Source organism: Phyllosticta capitalensis (assembly GCF_038381095.1).
Source record: "Phyllosticta capitalensis strain CBS 128856 chromosome Unknown BKA78scaffold_1, whole genome shotgun sequence".
NCBI lineage: Eukaryota > Fungi > Ascomycota > Dothideomycetes > Botryosphaeriales > Phyllostictaceae > Phyllosticta > Phyllosticta capitalensis.
This window is the reverse complement of record NW_027117439.1, coordinates 3,909,131-3,928,960: the sequence shown is the minus strand read 5'-3', so window position 1 is coordinate 3,928,960 and position 19,830 is coordinate 3,909,131. Positions and strand designations below refer to the sequence as shown.

The 19,830-nt window shown below is 56.5% G+C and overlaps 6 protein-coding genes across 6 annotated transcripts; 4 read left to right on the top strand and 2 right to left on the bottom strand.

Annotated features, from left to right (window-relative positions):
• Positions 1-60: 60 nt before the first annotated feature.
• BKA78DRAFT_23842 (uncharacterized protein) lies at positions 61-1,713 on the bottom strand. Its single transcript, XM_066883885.1, has 3 exons — positions 1,212-1,713; positions 413-1,164; positions 61-362 (listed from the first exon to the last, which is right to left on the bottom strand). Exons 1-3 carry the CDS (start codon positions 1,458-1,460, stop codon positions 179-181), a joined length of 1,185 nt encoding a protein of 394 aa, XP_066750098.1. The 5' UTR covers positions 1,461-1,713; the 3' UTR covers positions 61-178.
• A 1,078-nt stretch (positions 1,714-2,791) lies between these two features.
• BKA78DRAFT_291967 (acetylornithine aminotransferase-like protein) lies at positions 2,792-4,298 on the top strand (the record flags this gene model as incomplete). The annotated part of the gene is made up of 3 exons (XM_066885981.1): positions 2,792-2,917; positions 2,972-3,211; positions 3,267-4,298. 3 exons carry the CDS (start codon positions 2,792-2,794, stop codon positions 4,296-4,298), a joined length of 1,398 nt encoding a protein of 465 aa, XP_066750097.1.
• A 231-nt stretch (positions 4,299-4,529) lies between these two features.
• BKA78DRAFT_304208 (uncharacterized protein) lies at positions 4,530-7,454 on the top strand. Its single transcript, XM_066887607.1, has 3 exons — positions 4,530-4,775; positions 4,868-5,337; positions 5,388-7,454. The coding sequence occupies exons 1-3, from the start codon at positions 4,676-4,678 to the stop codon at positions 7,278-7,280; spliced, it is 2,463 nt and encodes an 820-aa protein (XP_066750096.1). The 5' UTR covers positions 4,530-4,675; the 3' UTR covers positions 7,281-7,454.
• A 351-nt stretch (positions 7,455-7,805) lies between these two features.
• On the top strand, positions 7,806-9,125 carry BKA78DRAFT_329590 (uncharacterized protein; the record flags this gene model as incomplete). The annotated part of the gene is made up of 4 exons (XM_066889680.1): positions 7,806-7,994; positions 8,148-8,399; positions 8,580-8,838; positions 8,986-9,125. 4 exons carry the CDS (start codon positions 7,806-7,808, stop codon positions 9,123-9,125), a joined length of 840 nt encoding a protein of 279 aa, XP_066750095.1.
• A 2,430-nt stretch (positions 9,126-11,555) lies between these two features.
• Positions 11,556-14,651, bottom strand: BKA78DRAFT_359983 (uncharacterized protein; the record flags this gene model as incomplete). The annotated part of the gene is made up of 5 exons (XM_066892395.1): positions 11,556-11,855; positions 11,907-14,132; positions 14,207-14,286; positions 14,337-14,493; positions 14,527-14,651. The coding sequence occupies 5 exons, from the start codon at positions 14,649-14,651 to the stop codon at positions 11,792-11,794; spliced, it is 2,652 nt and encodes an 883-aa protein (XP_066750094.1). The 3' UTR covers positions 11,556-11,791.
• Positions 14,652-17,264: 2,613 nt separating this feature from the next.
• Positions 17,265-19,523, top strand: BKA78DRAFT_243743 (uncharacterized protein; the record flags this gene model as incomplete). Its single annotated transcript, XM_066883973.1, has 1 exon — positions 17,265-19,523. The coding sequence occupies one exon, from the start codon at positions 17,265-17,267 to the stop codon at positions 19,521-19,523; it is 2,259 nt and encodes a 752-aa protein (XP_066750093.1).
• Between the last annotated feature and the right edge of the window lie 307 nt (positions 19,524-19,830).

Sequence of the window (19,830 nt, the reverse complement as noted above, 5' to 3'; positions counted from 1 at the left end):
ATGCATACAAACGCCCAAACTGTGGGAATTGTGGCCGCTTGGTCGGAATGCGGCCGCAACAGTCCATGCCAACGCCAGAAGATGCTGAAACTTGAATGGGTATCTCAGACAACACAGCGCAAAGCACCCGGAAACTCCAAAGAAATGCCCAAACTCTTCAAATGCGCTGAAGAAACGCCTACGACTCGGAATTCGTTGAATCCATTTCTGCATCGTCGGGCTTTTCCTTTTGCTTCTTCTCGGCCAGCTCCTGCTCGTGCTTGCGCAGCGTGTTCAGATTGAACGTGTCATTGTGGCTCACGAGGTCAGCCGCTTGGGCGGCCAAGAGCCGGTGGGCTTTGCTGGACAGGTGGACGGCGTCCCTGAAACAAGTGTCAGCACAAAATTCAGATGGCGGGCAAAAAATTCTGACCAAAACAGATATTGGGATGCGTCGGCACAGGGAGCGGTCCGGTTACTGTTGGCGTCGTCCATGTCGAATGGATATTGAACCCCAGTTACCGGCAGTGGCAGGCATGGGCTCGTGGTCTCAGTAAACGTCGGGGAGCGTTTGCCGTCGCCGTTCTCGTCGGCGATGCCGATCGTGTACATTTGCTGCTCGCGGAGCATTTCCAGCAGCCACTTGTCCATGGCTAGCAGGTGCACGTAGCCTCCATACCATTCTCGCGCCGCCCTCTCCAGCTCCGTGTTCCACTTTTCGACGAGAAAGACGGCAGATCGCTGATACGTGGGAAAGGGACCCTCGGGTTGTTGGCTAAAGGCAGGGAAAAACGTAATGTCTGGAATTCGGGGGAGAATGACTTGGATGGGTTTACGCATAAATTTGGCGATTGCGTCAAGGTGGGCGAACAGGGTCCGGATGCCCTGGCGAATTCCTTGGTGAGCGTCCTTGTCGTCCAAGCCCACGTATTGCCAGACATCGCTGATGCCAAAGAAGACGGTGAAGACGATGTTTTCTCGTACGCCTGTCTGGTTGACTCTTTGTTGCTCAGAGTTGATCCAGCGCTCGACCTGGGTGCCAAAGTCGGCCTTGAACTTTGCATTGGCGGGGTTTTGGTTGGTGACATTGGCGACGACGTCAGTATCTACGAGTGCGTCCGGGTGGGCTTTGAAGTCCAAAGAGCCCGAGGAACGAGCATAGTTGTCTACGGCATCACACAGAAGCTACGCCATTAGCGTCGACGGGGTCAATGCGAGGCGCTGAAGCCTACCTCTGCACACAAAGCCTCGGTCCACAGCGGGTGAGAGACGTTGGCCTGGGGGTTTGTTTTTGGGACTGCGACCTTGTATTCTCCCGTGTCTGACCACGAGTCCCCGAAGACGACGATGCGCCTGCGCGAGCTTGAAAGGACCTTTTGAAAGCGGCTTTGAATGCGTAACGAGGGTAGGACCCAGCCGACGTAGACTAGGGAGCAAATGCCGAGGAAGACGACGGCGTGGAGGCGGTTGATGGTCCGCATACTCTCGGTCGAGACAATCAAGGAGCGTCGAGTAGTGGGAGTAGGGAGGAAGAGGGATAGCTAGAGGAGAAAAGAGTGGGCGACCACGCGACACAAAAGTCGGCCAGAGCAGAGGGCTTGCGTATGCTTGCTATCACGAAGCAGGGGTTGCGGCACCGAAAAAGGGCCTGGTAATTGGCTGCAGCCACTGGTGGCTGAGGCTGGCCGCCAAAGGGCGCCTGTCACCGTCGGCCATTCGCCTGTAGCTAGAGGTTGGTGTACCTTTGGCGGTAGGGCCGCGCAATTCATCAGCAGCACGACCCCCGAAAAGCTTGACCTCAGCCTCTGCCTTGGCATCATGACGCCACCGAGAGAGGCTGACGGCGGAGCAAACAAACACTCTCAACCCAAACACGTTGGTGAGTCTACAGTCGATGCCGGATTTCCACCACCTACCCCTCCTGTCCCTTGCAACACCGTCGGCCAAACTCCCCCTTGCCTCCCGCACACCTGGGAGCCTGGCTTGCCTCATCCCAAAAACATTTGCTTGATCCCGGGTCGAGTCGGCCGCCATTGCAGTCCCCAGAATTCTTCGGCCACATGTCAAACGTCATTCCTCTCGTGAGATTGCCAGAAGTCTAAGAAAAGTGCCCGCAGCCATCCGTCGTCGGTACTGACTGCTGTCATGAAGCCGAGTCATCTCATCCTGTTTGCTTGGCAACAATATCATCTTCTTGGCCTGGAGTTCCGTAGACCTGTGGAATGCAGGCCCCTTTGACGGAAAAAAGGGTCTTCTCGTTGAACTCTGGTTCTGTCAAGTCCGAATCCAGTCGGAATACGAGCAACCGAGCCCGCAAGCACAACATCGCCGACCTCGCGCGCAGTCTACGTGCCAAGAAAAGGATTGATAATGGCATCCGAGAAGGAGGAAAGCGAAACTGCCAAGAGAAGCACCGCTATATGATGATTGTTTGGTGAGGATTTGGCTAGAGATTCCCGAATCCTCAAACAAGCCAACGTAACATGTGACGCTGTCGAGTCTTCATTGCCACAACAGACATGGAGAGCAACAACAAGGTGGCAGAACCCTTTACACTCCTAGTGCTAAAGTTGACCATGGTGGAGACATCGTACTTACGAGCAAGCAGCGGAGATGGATGCCAAAATGCGGAGGAAACCTCCGGCCATTTGGCCGAAGTCGGCAGCGGTTAGTTATCGATAGCGCTTTTTTCGAGCTCTGACAGTGAATCCATGACTGGACTCCACGCTTCATCTCTCGACATCTCTCTCCCCACTCTGTTTTTGGTTTCCTCCTCTCTTTGCCCTCATCCATACCCCATTGATCCTTCATTATGGCTTTCCGTGCTTGCTCCAGGCGCGCAGGCGCAGCTTTGCGCGCCCAGAAATTGTCCGCCACTTCGTCACTCCCTCGTCCCCGGTTCGCGTCATCCGCGACGGCAGCCAAGCAAACGGTCGAGGTACGACTTCACCCTGGTCCAAACTTCACCCAAGGTACTCACAAATGATTTCAGAGCCATGCTGTCCTTCCTACCCCGGACCCTGCGGCAGACTCGCAAACCGCACGTCTCGTCAATGACCAGATGCCTTACATGGTCCCCACTTACGTCCGGCCGCTCCCCATGTTCCACAAGGGTGAGGGAAGCTATCTTTACGATGTTGAGAACCGCAAATACCTCGACTTTACCGCCGGTATTGCCGTCAATGCGCTGGGACACTGCGAACCTGGCATGGTCAAGGTGCTGAACGAGCAGGTATGAATGGAACTCTGACCTGATCTCAACCGTGTGCTGACGGGTGGATATATAGGCCGCTCAGCTTATCCACACCTCCAACCTCTACCACAACCCCTGGACCGGCGCTCTCTCCAAGCTCCTGGTCGAGCAGACTCGCGCTGCGGGCGGCATGCACGATGCCACCAAGACTTTCATTTGCAACTCTGGCTCTGAGGCCAACGAGGCCGGCATCAAGTTCGCCCGCAAGGTCGGCAAGGCATTGGATCCCTCCGGAAACAAGCACGAGGTCGTCTCCTTCCACAGCTCCTTCCACGGTCGCACCATGGGCGCTCTTTCGGCAACTCCCAACCCCAAGTACCAGAAGCCCTTTGCGCCCATGCTCCCCGGCTTCAAGTACGGCACCTACAACGACATTGAAGCAATTCCCTCTTTGGTGACGGAAAAGACTTGTGGTGTCATCATTGAGCCAATTCAGGGCGAGGGTGGTGTCAATGTTGCGACTACGGAGTACCTGCTTGCGCTCCGCAAGCGCTGCACCGAGGTCGGCGCTGTTCTCATTTACGACGAAATCCAATGCGGTCTCGGCCGGACTGGACAATTCTGGGCGCACGCTGCCCTGCCCAAGGAGGCGCACCCGGACATCATCTCGACGGCCAAGGCACTGGGCAACGGATTTCCCATTGGCGCTTCCATTGTCAACGATTTCGTCGTCGACAACATCAAGCCTGGTGACCACGGCACCACTTTTGGAGGCAACCCGCTCGCCTCTCGCGTGGCCCACTACATCATCAACCGTCTGGCGGACAAGGAGTTGCAGCAGTCTGTGTTGAAAAAGGAGCAAGTGTTCCGCAAGCACTTTGAGAAGCTGCAAAACACCTTCCCCGACATCATCACCGAAATCAGGGGCAAGGGTCTGATTCTGGGCATGCAATTGTCTCAAGATCCTACTCCTCTCATCTCTGCTGCTAGGGAAAGGGGACTACTGATCATCACCTGCGGCACCAACACGCTGAGGTTTGTTCCTCCGCTTGTCATCACCGAGGAAGAGATTGAGAGCGGAATGCGGATCGTAGAGGATGCTATGAATGCCGTATTCAGGCAATAGGCTGTTGGGGAAGTAGTTGATCTTTTGATGTGAAAAACGGTTTTCGCTTGGTATGAATACGCCGCTTGGTAGCCGGCAATCGGCGTTTGGGACTAGAAAAAGCAAGCGACTCTGCTTTGGATAGTAATTTCATTCTAAACACTCTTCCAAAGATTACCTGAGAAATTGTGAAAGCTTGTACCATTGAGTCGCTGACCGCCTTCGATAACGATAAGACAGAGACCCACCTTCGCCAAAAATTCCGCGGCTGCAGCGTCACCCACGGGCCTTTTTCCATTGCTCCAGTCATTTTGATACTCCGCGCTGCGCCAACACCACTTACCAAGCTGGCTTCGAGTATCCCGTTTAGATTCAAAGCGGGGGGTGGAAGCGCCAACATGAACGGCCAACACCACCACCGCAGCACGACCAAATCGTCGCAGAAGCCGTTCAAATCTCGCCATGCGAGCAAGAGCGCGCTCAAGGAGCAATCCAAGGGTACGGACACCATCTGGCTGCCTTTTCTAAAAAGAGCACCTCCCAGCCTCCAAATTGATTGCCGCGCGCCCGGCTAACAAACCCAACCACAGGCAAGCTCAACGACGTCGACCGAGGCGCCCGCCGCACCCCCCACCAACAAGTCATGAACAAGCTCACGCGGCGCAACCAGGCCAAGCAGAAGCGCATCACCAAGACGGCGTCGCACGCGTCGGCGACGCGCATCTTCTCCGGGCGCGACGGCGCGCCGCGCCTGGTCGCCGTCGTCCCGCTGACCGACGACGTCTCGCCCAAGCTCGCCGTGCGCAGCCTCAATGGCGCCTTGGATCTTGAAGAAGAGGTCCCCGAGGAAGGCTGGGCTCGCGTCGAGGTCGAACGCTTCAAACAAAAGCTGCAGTATCTGGTTGTGGGCAGGAATCTGTGGGCGGCGCTGGATGCTGCCCGTGTGGCTGATTATGTCGTTTTTGTGCTGAGCGCCGAACAAGAGGTCGATGGCCTGGGAGAGTTGATGCTGAGGGGCATCGAGGGGCAGGGTGTCAGCAATGTCATGGCCGTTGTACAGGTGAGTTGCTCTGCGATTGGAGAAGAAATGGCTTGCTAAACGTGGAGCAGGGTCTGGATGCTGTCGAGCCTCCCAAGCGCCGGCCGCAGGTTGTTTCGTCCTTGAAGTCGTTCATCACCCACTTCTTCCCCACCCTGGAAAAGGTGCACTCGTTGGACTCGTCGCAGGAGTGCTTGAACGTCACGAGGTCGCTCTGCACAACAACACCCAAGGGCATCCGATGGAGAGAAGACCGTAGCTGGATGATGGTGGAGGACGTCAGATGGCCTTCGGGCAAGGCGCCTCAGACAGACGCCGAAGCAACGGGCGAGGTTGTGCTGACCGGCGTTGTCAGGGGCAAGGGGCTCAAGGCGGACAGACTCGTCGAAGTCGGCGAGTGGGGCACGTTCCAGATTGAAAAGATTACAGCTGCGCCCTTGGACACGAAGAAGAAGACCAAGGGAGAGGACATGGCTGTGGACGAGGAGGGACAAGAAAAGCTCTTGGAACAGCCGACCGAGGACCAGGACGACTTGGCCGAGCTCGCGCCCGAAGAGGTGGCCATGGAGGATGCGGATGATTACCCAGTTTCTGTCGCGCCTTCTCAGCGGAAAGGAGTTCTTTTGGATGACCACCACTACTTTTCGGACGAGGACGAAGACGCGGAGATGCACCGCCCCAAGAGACTGCCGAGAGGAACATCAAAATACCAGGCCGCATGGTACCTTGACGACGTGGATTATTCAGGATCGGACATGGAGAGTGTTGTCAGCGAAGACGAGGAAGGCGACATTGCCATGGACGGCCCAGCCAACCCGGCAGACGGCATGGAGGGCATTGATCAAAATGGCAGAGAGGCGACGGAGTACGCCCAGTCCGAGTACCCTCAGTCAGAGATGTTTATGGATCGGGCGCCAGAGGACGAGGCAGACCAAATTGCGGCGTACCGGGCAGAGCGCAAGAGAGAAGCGGAGGACGACCTCGAATTTCCCGATGAAATTGAGCTGCACCCGAATGTGTTGGCACGAGAGCGTCTGGCCAAGTACAGAGGCCTGAAGAGCTTGAGGACGAGTCACTGGGAGACGGACGAGGACCGTCCGTACGAGCCCGAATGCTGGCGACGACTGCTGGAAATTTCAGACTACAAAGGAGCCAAAGCCAGGATGCTCAGAGAGGCTCTTGTTGGCGGCGTCCAGCCCGGCACGCGCGTACATGTCCACCTGCGCAATGTTCCTTTGTCATTGCAGGCCAAGCACAATCCCGCCAGGACGCTTTGTCTGTTTTCTCTCCTCCGCCACGAGCACAAGCGCACTGTGCTCAACTACGCCATTACGCTGAGCAACGACTACGAGGAGCCCATCAGGAGCAAGGAGGAGTTGATTCTCCAGTGCGGCCCGCGCCGTCTGCGGATCAATCCGCTCTTTTCACAGGCCGGCAACACGCCCAATGACGTCCACAAGTTTGATCGCTATTTGCACCCGGGCCGCAGTGCTGTGGCCACTTTCATCGGACCCCTGACCTGGGGCTCTGTTCCTGCGCTCTTCTTCAAGCGTGAGTTTGCAGGAGACGAGGATGAGGAGGGCGACGACGTCGCAATGGACGCATCGGAAAAGCCAGAGGCATCCGTCCAGCTTGTGGCGAGCGGCACGACTCTTGCACCCTCGTCGTCCAGAGTCATTGCCAAGCGCGTCATTTTGACCGGCCACCCGTACAAGATCCACAAGAGGGTGGTGACGGTGCGCTACATGTTCTTCAACTCGGAAGATGTGCATTGGTTCAAGGCTCTGCAGCTGTGGACCAAGAGGGGCAGGAGTGGATACATCAAGGAGAGTCTTGGAACGCATGGGTACTTCAAGGCGACGTTTGACGGCAGAATCAACCCGCAGGACGCTGTCGGAGTCAGTCTGTATAAGCGGGTGTGGCCGCGGGAGGCCAAGGCGATCAAGGCTGGAGAGGAGGCGTGATGGAGTGATGGGTAGTTGTGGAGCCAATTCATGAATCGGACGACGATCCCAAAGAGCGCTAGTCAGTTGTTTGCTTGGCCTGGGGTGACATCAAAGACGTGGAGTGCGGCGGCGGGGAAGCTGGGCAGCAATCAAATGACTTTGTCCTGTTGTGCTCGCTTCTCAACGCCAGCATCTCCACAAGTTTCCAGAATCTGCACAATCGGAACCGGAACCTGCTTGCTGCCCACCGCCATGCTGACCTTTCAAGATTTGCTCTCCACCTCGTCCGGCCTGTAGCCTCGTGATCGCAAAAGTCCTTCTTTGCTTTTGCGCCCTCTTCGACCGACTGTTCGCTTCTTCCACGCCCGCCAAACTTCTCACACCACCGCGCACCTCCGCATCTCCGCATTCTCGTTTGCGTGCGAGTGAGCGCAGCCGCCGGCCGCCTCCACACGCTACACCGCCGCTGCTGGTGGCCCACCTACCACTCCAACAATCGCATGAGACAGAAGACGCATTGAGAGACAACAAAGCACAAGGAGCATGGAATCACACAACCAGGCGGCCACGCGCGAGGCGCGCCGCTTCCTGGCGGATCGCGTGCGCAACGATTGGAGCTTCCCGGACACGCCGCCGACGGCGTGGGAAGACGACAATAGCTCGGACGACGACGAGCTGCGCGGCGTGCACGAGTTTCGCGAGCGATACTACGGCAGCACCGACGACGACACGGTGACGGAGGACGAGGACGAGCACCTCCAAGGCGCAACGAGCCCCAAGACAGAGGACGATCAGCGCCACCAGGACGCTGCCGCCGTTGCGGACACCAGCCAGGCCCAGGGCGGCGCCACCACCACCACGTCGACAACTTCTGGCTCCGCACAGCCACGGCGCAACAGCAGTCACCGCAAGACCGAGGCCAGCAAGTTTCGTTTCGAGCATCCCGACGCCGTGGCCGACGAAATGGCAGACCGCGCTCTGCGGCGCAAGCGCCGACGCCGGCGCCGCCTGCTCGCTGAGATGCAATGGAACGAGGGTCTGGCGACGTTTATTGCGCAGCGCGATGCGTGGACGGGCGCGACGGCGGCGCGCAAACACTTGCGGCGCAAGGCGTCGGACGTGGCCGCGGCGGCGGCTGTCTCTGCCACTGCGACGACCAACACAACAACAACAACAACAACGAGCGACGAGAGTCCGGCCACAATATCGCCATCTTCCTCACCCAGCGCGCCTCCGCGCCCTCCTCCGGCCGGCGCAACACGCGCAGCGCTCCACCTCCACAACCTGGCCGCGTCGGACGACGACACGGACTACGAGCCGCCCCTCCCCGTGGCGCCGCGGCTGCTGGCGCACAACCCGATCCGCGACAGCATCACGCCGCGGTCGTACCCGGACATCTACAGCAAGATTGTCCTGCAGAGCCAGACGCCCAAGGTGCCCATCAACCTGCGCGACATGACGACCGCCCTCGTCCAGGGCTGGAAGGCCGACGGCGAGTGGCCGCCCAAGCCGGGCCCCGCGGATCCGCTGCCGGGCGCGCGCAACGGAGGCAAGTCGGGCCGCATTCACGTGCCCGGTGCGGGCGTGGTGGGCGGCGGCGTTGGCAAGGTCGCGGCGGTGTTGACGGGGGGGTTAGGGGGAGGAGGCGGAGGCGGAGGCGGAGCCGGAGCAGGGGGTGAGACGAGGGGTGCTGATAAGGGGGCGCTGGCGTCGGTGGCCAAAGGCCAGAATCCAAACCACCATCACCAGTTTCTCTCGCATCATCCGCATGTTAAGCGCGGCGTGGATAGCGTGAGGAAGGTTTTTCGCCTGAGTGGGAGTGGTGGCGGGCATCATGATCATGGCGCGTCGCCTGCGGCGTAGGGGAGGGGAAGAGGTGGTGGAGGGGTGGGTTGTTTTATCCAAGGCAGTGTAAAGGGAACGGATGGGAGAAAGGGCAAGGGTGGTCGGGGGGAGGAAAGGGGGGAGGGGGGGCGGGGCTCAGGGGATGGCTAGACAGCAGCGAGAAAGCAAGCGAAGCGAAGCGAACGAGACGACGACGAGGAAGTATGCAAGCAAGCAGGATGGAGGCGGCGTCGGTTGGGTACCTCAATACCTCAATCTGTGGCAGGTCAGATCTATCCATCACATCATCCGTCATCCATCATCCATCATGTCATCCACCACCACCACCACTATATCAGCCATATAGGACAGGCAGGCAGGCAGGGAGGATGTTTAGGCAGCAGCGAGGGCGGGCAAAGCAAGGAAAGGCAAGGAAAGGAAAGGAGAGATGAACTGAGGACGTTGGATAGGGAAGACAAGATGGGCAAGGCGCAAAATCCAATCCAATCTGACCATTATTTCTCACACTCAAAATCCATCCATCCACTCTCAATCTACAACACATGTGTCGTCTTCCTGTTATTGACTTGACTAAAATCACTTACATAGGTGCGCAAGCAAGCAACTGCATGCAATTGCCCCTCGTGCCAGTCTAGTCCAGTCGCCCCAGTACAGTCGTCCGTCCGTCCGTGCGCCGCAAAAGAAATCGACCTCGTCCAAGGCCTGACTAGCTGACGGGGAGGAGGAGCTCAAACGTCCAACCAACTCTCCATTCCATCCAGGGGACGAAAAGATGATTCAATGCGTAGGCACGGATACACACCTAGAGTACATTTTGACTTGCAACTCTATAGACACGTGAGATGAGATGAGGTTAACTGTTTGAGTTGAAAGCGTGAGACTTTGGTCTGAGGATTTATGAGGAGGAGGAGGAGGAGGAGGAGGAGGAGGAGGAGGAGGAGGAGGAGGAGGAGGAGGAGGAGGAGGAGGAGGAGGAGGAGGAGGAGGAGGAGAAGGAGCAGGAGGATGATGATGTTTTCGCACGCGTTGTGAGGTGTGCCCTCTGTGCCGTTGTTCAAAGATGGATAAAATAACTGGGATGACGTGATGGAGTAAGTACCTTTGCTCAGCAGCAACCTATCTTGTCCGCTGCTGCTGCTGCTGCTGCTGCCACCCTAGAGTCTCCATGTCTAGTGTTAAGAAGAAAATAATACATGTACTAGTATAGTGGGAAGAAGGGAGAGAGAGAGAGAGACTCGACGCATGTGTTTTTGTGTTTGTAATGAAATATTTGAAATATGGGGAAAAATAAAATTATACCTACCACACACATTAGCGATTTCAGGGGGGTGGGGGACTTACCTGCTTTGCTCTGCTTTGCTTGTTCTGTGGTGTGTCAAAGGTTCCTACTGTCTATGTGTGTGTTAGTTTTACAAGGGGTGGGGAGCTTACCTTGATTCTTTTTTGTTGTTTGTTTGTGGAGAACGGATGGCTCATCAGCAGGCCGCCATGCTACTTAAACTCGCCCACCGGCGCTGGAACAACGCCATTGTATTGTATCGTTCCACTCCTCTCTCTGCAGTAGTGCCATCCGATTGTTCGCAAGAAGCCAGCCAGCCACAGTGCCAGCCGCACAGAACAGGTTGGATGGGAAGGAACAATGTGTAGACAAAGCATGAATGCGTGTGGACAAAGCAGCGTGGGGCACTACCGCCACGCCATGGTCATTGTTGCTGTCACCGTCACCACTCAGGCGCAACAAAGCAAAGCAAGCAAAGTCAAAGTCAATTTCTTGTTCGCTACCGACGCTGTGCATGTTGGGAAGGGGAGGACTCCTCGGACGGACGGACGGACGCGCAGGAGGGAAAGAACAACTGCAATCTGAGCCTCCCTCCCTGCCGTCGCGCCATGCACGCTACGCACGCTATGCAATGGAAAGCAAGCAAGAAAAGAAAAGGAGAGAAAAGCAAGAAAATCAATGCATGCACTGCCAGTCTGTCTATCCACGGCCGTGTGAGTATGAGTATGTATCGAGACCGGCCGGTGTAGCGCAGCGGCCGAGCTGTAGAATAAGCGGCTGCCGTTACTTGTGTGTGCTGGTCCAGTCCAGTCAAGTCCGGTCCGTACTGTCGGGGCCTATCGTTTCGATGATGAGATTGGATGGAACCAACCCAACCCAACGCCCGTCGGTAGGAAGCTGACGCGCAATCAAGACGCCCGCCGCCGATGACCATCGAACCATCTGTTGTTGTATGGCTGCAGTGATAAACGCCGTCGCTGTGAGTGTGTGTGGGTGCAAAAGAAAAAACCAATATGAAAGAAACGCTCGTAGTGGTTCGGTCCCGTCCCGTCCTGTCCAATTCGGTCTGGTCCGGTGATATGGATGAGGAAGTGGTGGAGGCGTCGTCGCACGGAAAAGGGAAACCGAAACTTTGATCCAAGGAAAGGGAAAAGCGGCCGTCAAGTTGTAGTCCAAGAGGAGAAAGGGAAAAAGGGAAACCGTCGTAACCAAGTCGATGAAACGCTTAAAGCAGAAACGCGAGAGTCGCAACTCGTAAAGGAAAAGAACGCGGGATAGGAAATGGGCAAGTGGGATGCCGGGCTCCTTGTTGGAAGGAGTCGAGTGTCCACTTGCTGGGCAAAGAAAGTTGGGTTGAAACCATGAGTGGATTCCAACAGTGTAGGCGGGCTAGCCGTTTGTGTGGCTAGAACTTGACCTGCTTGTGCGGGTAGACGATGCGAGGACGGGGAGCCTTTGGCGGCGTCAGGCTGGTGTCGTTGTCAGTCTTGATCCCAATCTCCACGAAAAATTCAACTTACGTCGCGGCTTCGGCACTCGGGTCGAGGTCATTCTTGCCAAAGACGTCGCGCGGACCGGGCTGCAGCACGTCGAGCAAGTCGCTGGGGAGGAGCATGTGCTGGTCGCGCTCGGCCTCCTCGCTGATCTGGTGCATGGGGTAGATAATGTCGAGCTCGGTCGGAATCTTCCACACCTGGTCGAGCGGCTGCTGGTGGACGACTGGGAGGTGGTTCCACGGGACGGCGCCGTTGGTGGGCTCGCGAGGCAGAGGCAGGAAACGCTTGACGCCGGTGCGCGCGCGGTCGTCGCCCTCCCACTTCATCTCGGACAGAGTCGGCCAGGGCGCGACGCGACGGTCGACCGTCTTCCAGTCCCGGCACCAGATGGTTGGCATGTCCAAGACGGCGCCGTGGCCGGGCTTGGGGTGCTTGTTGGCAAAGAAGGGCAGGATCGCGGGGTCGCCGTGCTGTGACTTGACTTGCTTCTCGCGCACGGCGGCACGCTGCTCCATGTCGGCAATCTTGCGCTTCTCCGCCTCGAGCTTGACATTGTTCATGGCCGATTGATGCTCCAGCCAAGAGCCAAAGTCCTTGATGGGCTGCATAATGTCCTTGTCGTACCTGCGAAAGTTGCGACGAACACCAATCTGAGCCACTTCGTACTGCTCTTCCTGACGAGCCCTGTCAGAGACCCAGACTCTGCTAGAGGTATGTCCGCCGCCGTACTGAGCCTCGTGCTGGTTGGGGTTGTAGGGCACCATGTTCTGACTCGTCTGGACGGAAGGAGGCACCATGGGAGCGGCGTCGAAGCGAGAGGCACGCTCGACGGGCTTGGAGACGGTGTGGTTGAATTGCTGACCATTCTGGAAGCTGGTAGTGTACGACTCGTCACGCGCGTAGCTGCTGTCGCGGGCAAGGGTAGTGTCACGAGGCGGGGTAGGGTTGCGAGCAAAGGTGTTGTCGCGGGCGTAAGTCAAGTCCTGGGTGTAAGGATTGCCTTGAGCAGCCTGAAAGTGCTGCGATTGCTGAGACTGCGGCGCCTGCTGAAGCTGCTGGACTCGCAGAGCTCTCGGAGCCTGCGGGGCTTGAGACCGCTGGCCGATGGGAGTAGGGTAAACACGCTCAAGAGGTCGAAGGTTGTGCATCGTGGTGGGCTGTCGCTGAGCCGTGTTCCACGGCGAAGGTGTCGAATACTTGGCCGAGGCGACTTCATCGTCAAATGTCTGGGTGAGGTGGTTGAGACGCGCCTTGAGGCCACGCTGGATGCGGTCGTACTCGCTACCGGGCGTCTGCGAGTTCAGACCCATCTGAGCAAAGTGCTGGGCGATCTCATTCTCGTCGGTGTGAGCAGGCATCTTGTAGTGAAGGTCTGCGTCGGCAAAGGGTGGGGAGATTTGGATTGAGTCGGGAGGTTTGGAATGAACCTGATTGCCCTTCTGTGGCCTGACGACGTCGCGGAGGTACTCTGGAAGAGAGTCCAGCAGACCAGCACCGTTTTGAACGCTGCGAGACTGATCGGATGGAGGGGAGTAATCGAATGTCTGGTGAGGAGGCGAGATTCCTTGTCCGCTCCGGAGTCCGACAACCTCCTCAAATGGAGTAGAGAACTTGCGGATTTGCTGGACATCGGCGGCTGCCTGGCTGGTGGTGCCGGAAGACATTAGGTAGTTGCGGTACGGCTCGAGAGGATCACCGACTGCCTGGCCGGTCTGAACGCCCGAGGCCTGCTGCGAGGGCGACGAATACTTGCTGTACTGCTCCGCGTAAGGGTTGAAAGCTCCGTTGTCATTCTGAGCGCGGCCAGAAGGAGTGAAGAGTTTTTGGAACCGAGAAGGCGTAGCGTCGAGGCGCGAAGCGGGACGAGAGAACTTGGTCGACTGAGCCTGCTGCATGGCGCGGATTTCAGGCAGGTATTGGTTCAGCTTGACAGCATCGTAGTTGTTTGCCATCTCGTTGGGAGGAGAAGGAGGCATCGCAAAGCCAAGCGAAGCTCCGTCCCGGAAGCGATTGGGGATCGGCTTTGAAAAAGACATGCCCGGTTGATGAAGAAGCCTTGTCAAGGCTGTCTGATGGGTGATGAGTGGGTAGGGGAATGGAGGTTCGTGCTTGTGGGTAATGGGTAGGAGGGGAAGCGCGTGATCAGGTGATAGAAGTGATGTGGAGAAATGTGCGTTGTCAGGTGAAGTCGAGCGCGAACTTTGGAAGCCCTTGCTGATTCGCTGACACTGGTAAAGCGAAAGCTGTTCACTGGGACTAGAGTCAGCTTGCTTTCAATGTGGTCCAGCTCGCCGCCCAGCCGTGCTTCAGTCTGGACTACTCACCGATGGTGATCTTGCTGCGGAGAGGTACAGTCAAACCGGGGAGGGAGGATGAGATGTGCAAGTAAACTGCTTGGCGAGGTCTGTCGATCAAGTCAGCAAGTAGTCAAGTCCAATTTGGTGGTTTAGTTACCTGAGAATGGTTGCGTGTCGAGGAGAGGTGTTTGGGGTCGAGTGCTGGGAGGAGGTGAGGGAAGGGTACTTGAACAGATGGCTCTGAGTACAATTGCCTGTTTGGACCGATGGCGTCAGTTGAGTCCACGCGATTCGCAATGATGCGATCTGGAGCGCTTTCACGGGTTGTGAAAGCGAATGCAACTTACAACACTGGGCACGCCTCACGCGTCTCTGAACAGCCTAGGCAACCTCTGCTTCGCAACGTGTTAGCGACGCGTCTTTTGGGGCTTTTCGCGCGCAAATCTGAGCGGTGGCTGATGGAAATCTCCATGAGAGCGTAATGATGGAGGGTATCATGGTGTTGAGGTGCTTCAGCGTCAAGACCAGCATTGAGTTTGCAAGCAAAGCCAATGGGCCTCTAGCCTGGTGAAGGACTTGAAATCATCGAAACTTACCAACGATGCCGACGCAAGATGCGCCGTCAAACAGTCGGCGTGCAGTCGGCTGAAGGGATGTTTGGTGAGTTTCCTGGCCGAGGCTGGGGTGTTGAGATGAAGCCGAATACCGGGTCAGGCGCGAGCACGATGCAACACAAATTGCCAGAGGTGAATGGTGTTGAGGAGTGCAGGAAGATGGAGAAAAGCAAAAGGATATGGTGTTTATGCCCGAGGATCAGCCGGTGCAGACGTTCGCTTAACTGAAGTGTTGCGACTTTGGATAACACGTGACAGGTGTTAAAAAAGGAGTAGAAATGAGAATTGCACAATGCGCAAGAGAAAATAGACAACGTCGTAACGATGCGACAGCCATTTGAAGACTTGATCAGATATCTGTGGATTGATAGATACCACAGGATGAGTTTGCCATGAGGATGCATCGTCGTCTACCTTTTCTAGGACGATCATGGCACCGCTGCAGTGGATTCCTGACCCTCAAAAACCTCAGCAGCCAAGTCGAGACTGTGATGGCACAAACCGTACAAACCCGAGGTTTCAGTCGGGAAGATAAGCCTTGGAAGGCTGGGCCTTTTTTCCCCAAAGAATGACGAAACCTTGGACACAATCTCTTGTTGCCTTTATTTGGCCGACAGCTGGAAGGAAAGGCATGACTCAAATCGTGTAAGCAAACTGTAGAACGCTTTGGCTCGCCCATGGCTGAGAATTGAAAAGATCGAAAACCTTGGGTTGAGTCTTTGCTCGACTCGTTCCATTTGAGCGGCCTAAGGGCACCTACCAGGGGACATGAAGAGCAAACAAGCAGAAGAAGTGACTTGAAGAAACGTCGAGGTATTGACGGGCAGAATCAAAGGCCGTCGACCTCGACTCGCGGAGTCGCCGGGTGCCAAGTGGCTTCGAGTCGAAATGTCTCATGGCACGGCAAAGTTTGGATGATGTTGAATCATTCTACGGCCTCGTGATTACTACAGGAGGGTAGAAATGCATCGAAGGTTGCTGATGAGGGGGAGCGGGCGAGAATTCTATGGGGACAAAGAGGTGAGACATGTCTTGAGAAATCAGCGTCATCCGACACGGCCAGCACGAAGGACAGGTGGTGTTTGCTGAAGCAAGAGCAACGTCGACTACAGATGCAGGCGGAGCAAGGCGCATTTGTAGCTGACGCGGCAGAGATGGAGGCTGGTATGCAGTTTGATGCAGGTGACGAGACGTCGTTGAAGTGCAGCAGAGGATCAGCGGATCGACCGTTGGAGGGGGAAGCTATAGCCAATCGGGCCGCTGGTTTGCTGGACACAAACGTCGCGGCAAGCGCGTACCCAAGGTCACGGGCAAATGGTAGCAAAAGGAAAAGGAAATAGGCATCCCTTGCTTGGCCACAATTCTCACCTCTCAGAAGACCATTTCGTCGACGAGAAGACCAAAAGTAGCGTGCAAGATGGTCGCCGGCGAGGTCAAAAAACAGAGACGGCATCCCGGTCACACGAGCGGCATGACGTTGCGGCGGCGCGAAAACAAGGAAGAGCCATCTCACCGCCGACGCGCTTTATAACGGCCTCTACGCCCACCACATTTTGGCCACCATCGCGGGAGGCTCTTCGATTGCGGATGAGCCTCCCGCGTCCACCAGGCCGACAACCAACAAAGGACCCGGAGCTGTCATGGAAGCCACGCAGCACCGCGACCCCGCCACTTGTGGTAGAGTGGTCCACCCGCTGTCGTGCTCCCACGACGCTCCAAATTCCACCCAACAAGCCTGGTCTGGAGCCCGCCAGCAAGCAGACGACGACGACGACGACCTCGGCGCTTATTCAATTAACCCTGTACACTCGCAATGGCCCCGTCTGCTTGCTGCAGCGCTCGCTTCTGGCCGACGCCAGACTGGCCGCTCCGCAGAGAAATGGTTGGCTGTCGAGCCCTGTTCCGACCTCCGAGGGCGGCTATTTTGATGCCAGCGCTACCAAACATCCTCACTCCCCAGAATAGAGACTGAATGACTGGTTGGTCTTTGACTGCTGCATGTCCGCGCGGGCCTCTTGTTTCAATTCTCTCCAGCAAGCCACTGCCACAAGAGCCCGCCATGATCCTCCACACGGTGCGTCCTCTATAACTGTCTTCTTTCTCTTCACCACCTGCTTATTCACCTCTTCTTTATTCCCTTCGAGTCATGTGCTGCGCACTCTACTCTCGCCATTGTCTTTGTAATTAGAATAGATCCACGCGCTTTCTTTGTCCTCGACTGTTAGATACTCGATTCACCTTCACCTTCACTTTCACTCCCCCCGCCCCCCTCGACAACCTTTTCGTTTCTATCACCACCTTCTTTCCAAACATCAACAACACATTCATTTCCGCCGCTGGTTGGCAACTCTCCCTAATACAGCAGCTTCAGGCAAGCGCTTTCGATTCCACCCTCCATCATGTCTTCCGCAGCGAACCAGCACTCCACCTTTCCGGGCGTACCTCCATCTCTCTCCGCTGGCGACCATGAGATGCGGGACTACTACGCTGCGCAGGATGCACCGCGACCTTTGCCGAACCAGGCACCATACCTTACACCATACCTCGGCCTTCGAGCTAGGCTTTCGCAGGTCTGGATCAACCGTTGGACCGTCCTGCTCTTTCTTATCCTCGTACGCGTCCTCATCGCCACCAAAGACCTCAACAGCAACCTCGACTCGGCCCGACGCGAGGCTCTTTCAGCATGCACGAGCGTCGAGACTGCCGGTAGCGTCATGGCTTCCATGCCTCATTACATGGCCGATGGAGTCAACGAGCTCACGGCTACCGGAATCGACAAGACTGTCAACGGCCTCATGTCTATGCTCGACCTGACCGTCACGGCTGTTGAAGAGATTTTCGTCTTTTACATCAACCTGCTGACCTCGACCTACCTTTGCCTCATCACCTTTGCCGTCCGCGCCGGCCTGCACGTCGCCATTGAAGTCGTCGAGGACGTTTCCGATTCGCTCAACAAGACCCTGGACACGATTGGAGACGACATTTCCAACGTGGCCAGCGACTTTCAGGACGAAGTCAACAAGCTCATCGACGGCATCAACAGCATCCCCGAAATCTTTGGCGGCAGTGGCATGTCCAAGCTCAACCTGACCAAGCAAATCGACGAGCTCAAGAATCTCCAGCTTCCCTCTGGCTTGGACGAAGGCCTGGACAAGCTCAACAGCTCCATCCCGACCTTTAGCGATGTCAAGAATCTTACCAACACTGCCCTGCGCTGGCCTTTTGAGCAGGTCAAGGATCTCATCAACAACCACACGAGCACCTACTCGGTCAACCGTTCTCTCTTTCCCGTCCCCGCCAAGGAGGAGCTCAGCTTTTGCTCCGACAACAATGGAATCAACGACTTTTTCGACGGGCTTGTTGATATTGAGATTACTGCGAGAAAGGTCTTCATCGCCGTCATTGTCGTCGCCGCCATCCTCGTCTGCGCGCCCATGGCGTGGCGCGAGATTCGTCGCTGGAGGAAGATGCAAGAGCGTGCCATGCTCATCAGCCAAAATCCCAACGACCCCATGGACGCCGTCTACATTGTCTCCAGGCCTTATACGTCGGACTTTGGAATCACGCTCGCCAACCGCTTCAGCTCAACCCGCCGCCAGACGGCTGTGCGCTGGGCTGTGGCTTACGCCACGTCCATGCCTGCTCTCTTTGTTCTGTGTCTGGGACTTGCAGGTCTTTTTGCCTGTCTCTGCCAATACATTCTTCTCAAGACTATTGAGAAGGAGGTCCCAGCTTTGACTGAGCAGGTTGGCGAGTTTGCCGACAAGGTCGTCTTTGCGCTCAACAATGCCTCTTCTTCGTGGGCCAATGGTACCAACAAGGCCATCATTTCTGTCAATGACAATCTCAACGACGACTTGTTCAGCTGGGTCAACACCAGCACAAAGGCTGTCAACAACACCTTGAACGTGTTTGTCGATGAGATGAGCGATGCCTTGAACACGACATTTGGCGGTACCATTCTGTACGATCCCATCAAAGAAGTTTTGAACTGCCTCATCGGCATCAAGATTGAGGGCATTCAAAAGGGTCTCACCTGGGTCTCCAACCACGCGCAAGTCGACTTTCCCACGCTTCCCAACGACACTTTCTCTCTGGGAGCTGCGGCGGCTGTCGGCAATGACTCCACCGGGGACTCGTTTCTTTCCTCCCCCGGCAGCGAGACGGCCGACCAAGTCTCTGGCACAATTGAAAAGCTCGTGGCCAAGATTGCGGACGGCATCCAAACCGAGGCTCTCATCTCCACTGGCATCGTCATGGTCTGGGTGATTATCGCCCTCATCGGCATCATTCGCGCCTGCACCGTCTTCGCCGGCCGCGGCAAGACGCGCGCAGAGGGTGGTCAAGCCTACATTGTCGATCCCCAGACCGACTACTACCGTGGACACGACACTCCCATGACAAGCACTACCAGGGCTCCGGCTCCGCCGCGTCCTGTCAGCCCCGAGGTCGCGCCCCCAGTCTACGAATACCACAACGCCAAGGTGGAGCCATATGTGCTGCAGCCCCGGCCATTTCCCTCGTTTGGAACGCAGCACGAGAACCGATCCGTGTCGGATGTCAACAACGAAAAGATGGGCAACGTCGGAGCCTCGCGACAAGTCAATCTGAGCGTGAACGCACCTTACAACCACGCTCGAAACAGCAGCCACGGTTCTGTCGGGGAGACAACTCCTGATTACGAAAAGAGCTACGGCGGCTATCCCAACAGCAAAAATCCATTCATCTGAGCGGCGAGGGTTATCCAGCGAGTGCACCGCCACAGGTTTTACTGCGATCCGTAATTGCTCAGGTCTTGACGGTGCGGCCTCTGAGGTCATTCCTTTGGAACCACTGGTTTGAGGCTTCGGTCTCGCCACTGGAAACTGGTGTTTTTTCTTTTTGCTTTGCTTTCTTTCTGGCATGGCATCGCGCTTGGGTAGGCGGGTGTTTGCACGCATTGATATCCAAACCCAAATGCATTTCATTCAATTCCTTTCCTCACGTTGTCATGCCAAGAAAAGCACTGCACTGGTTCGATCCATTGCGTCTCGTTGT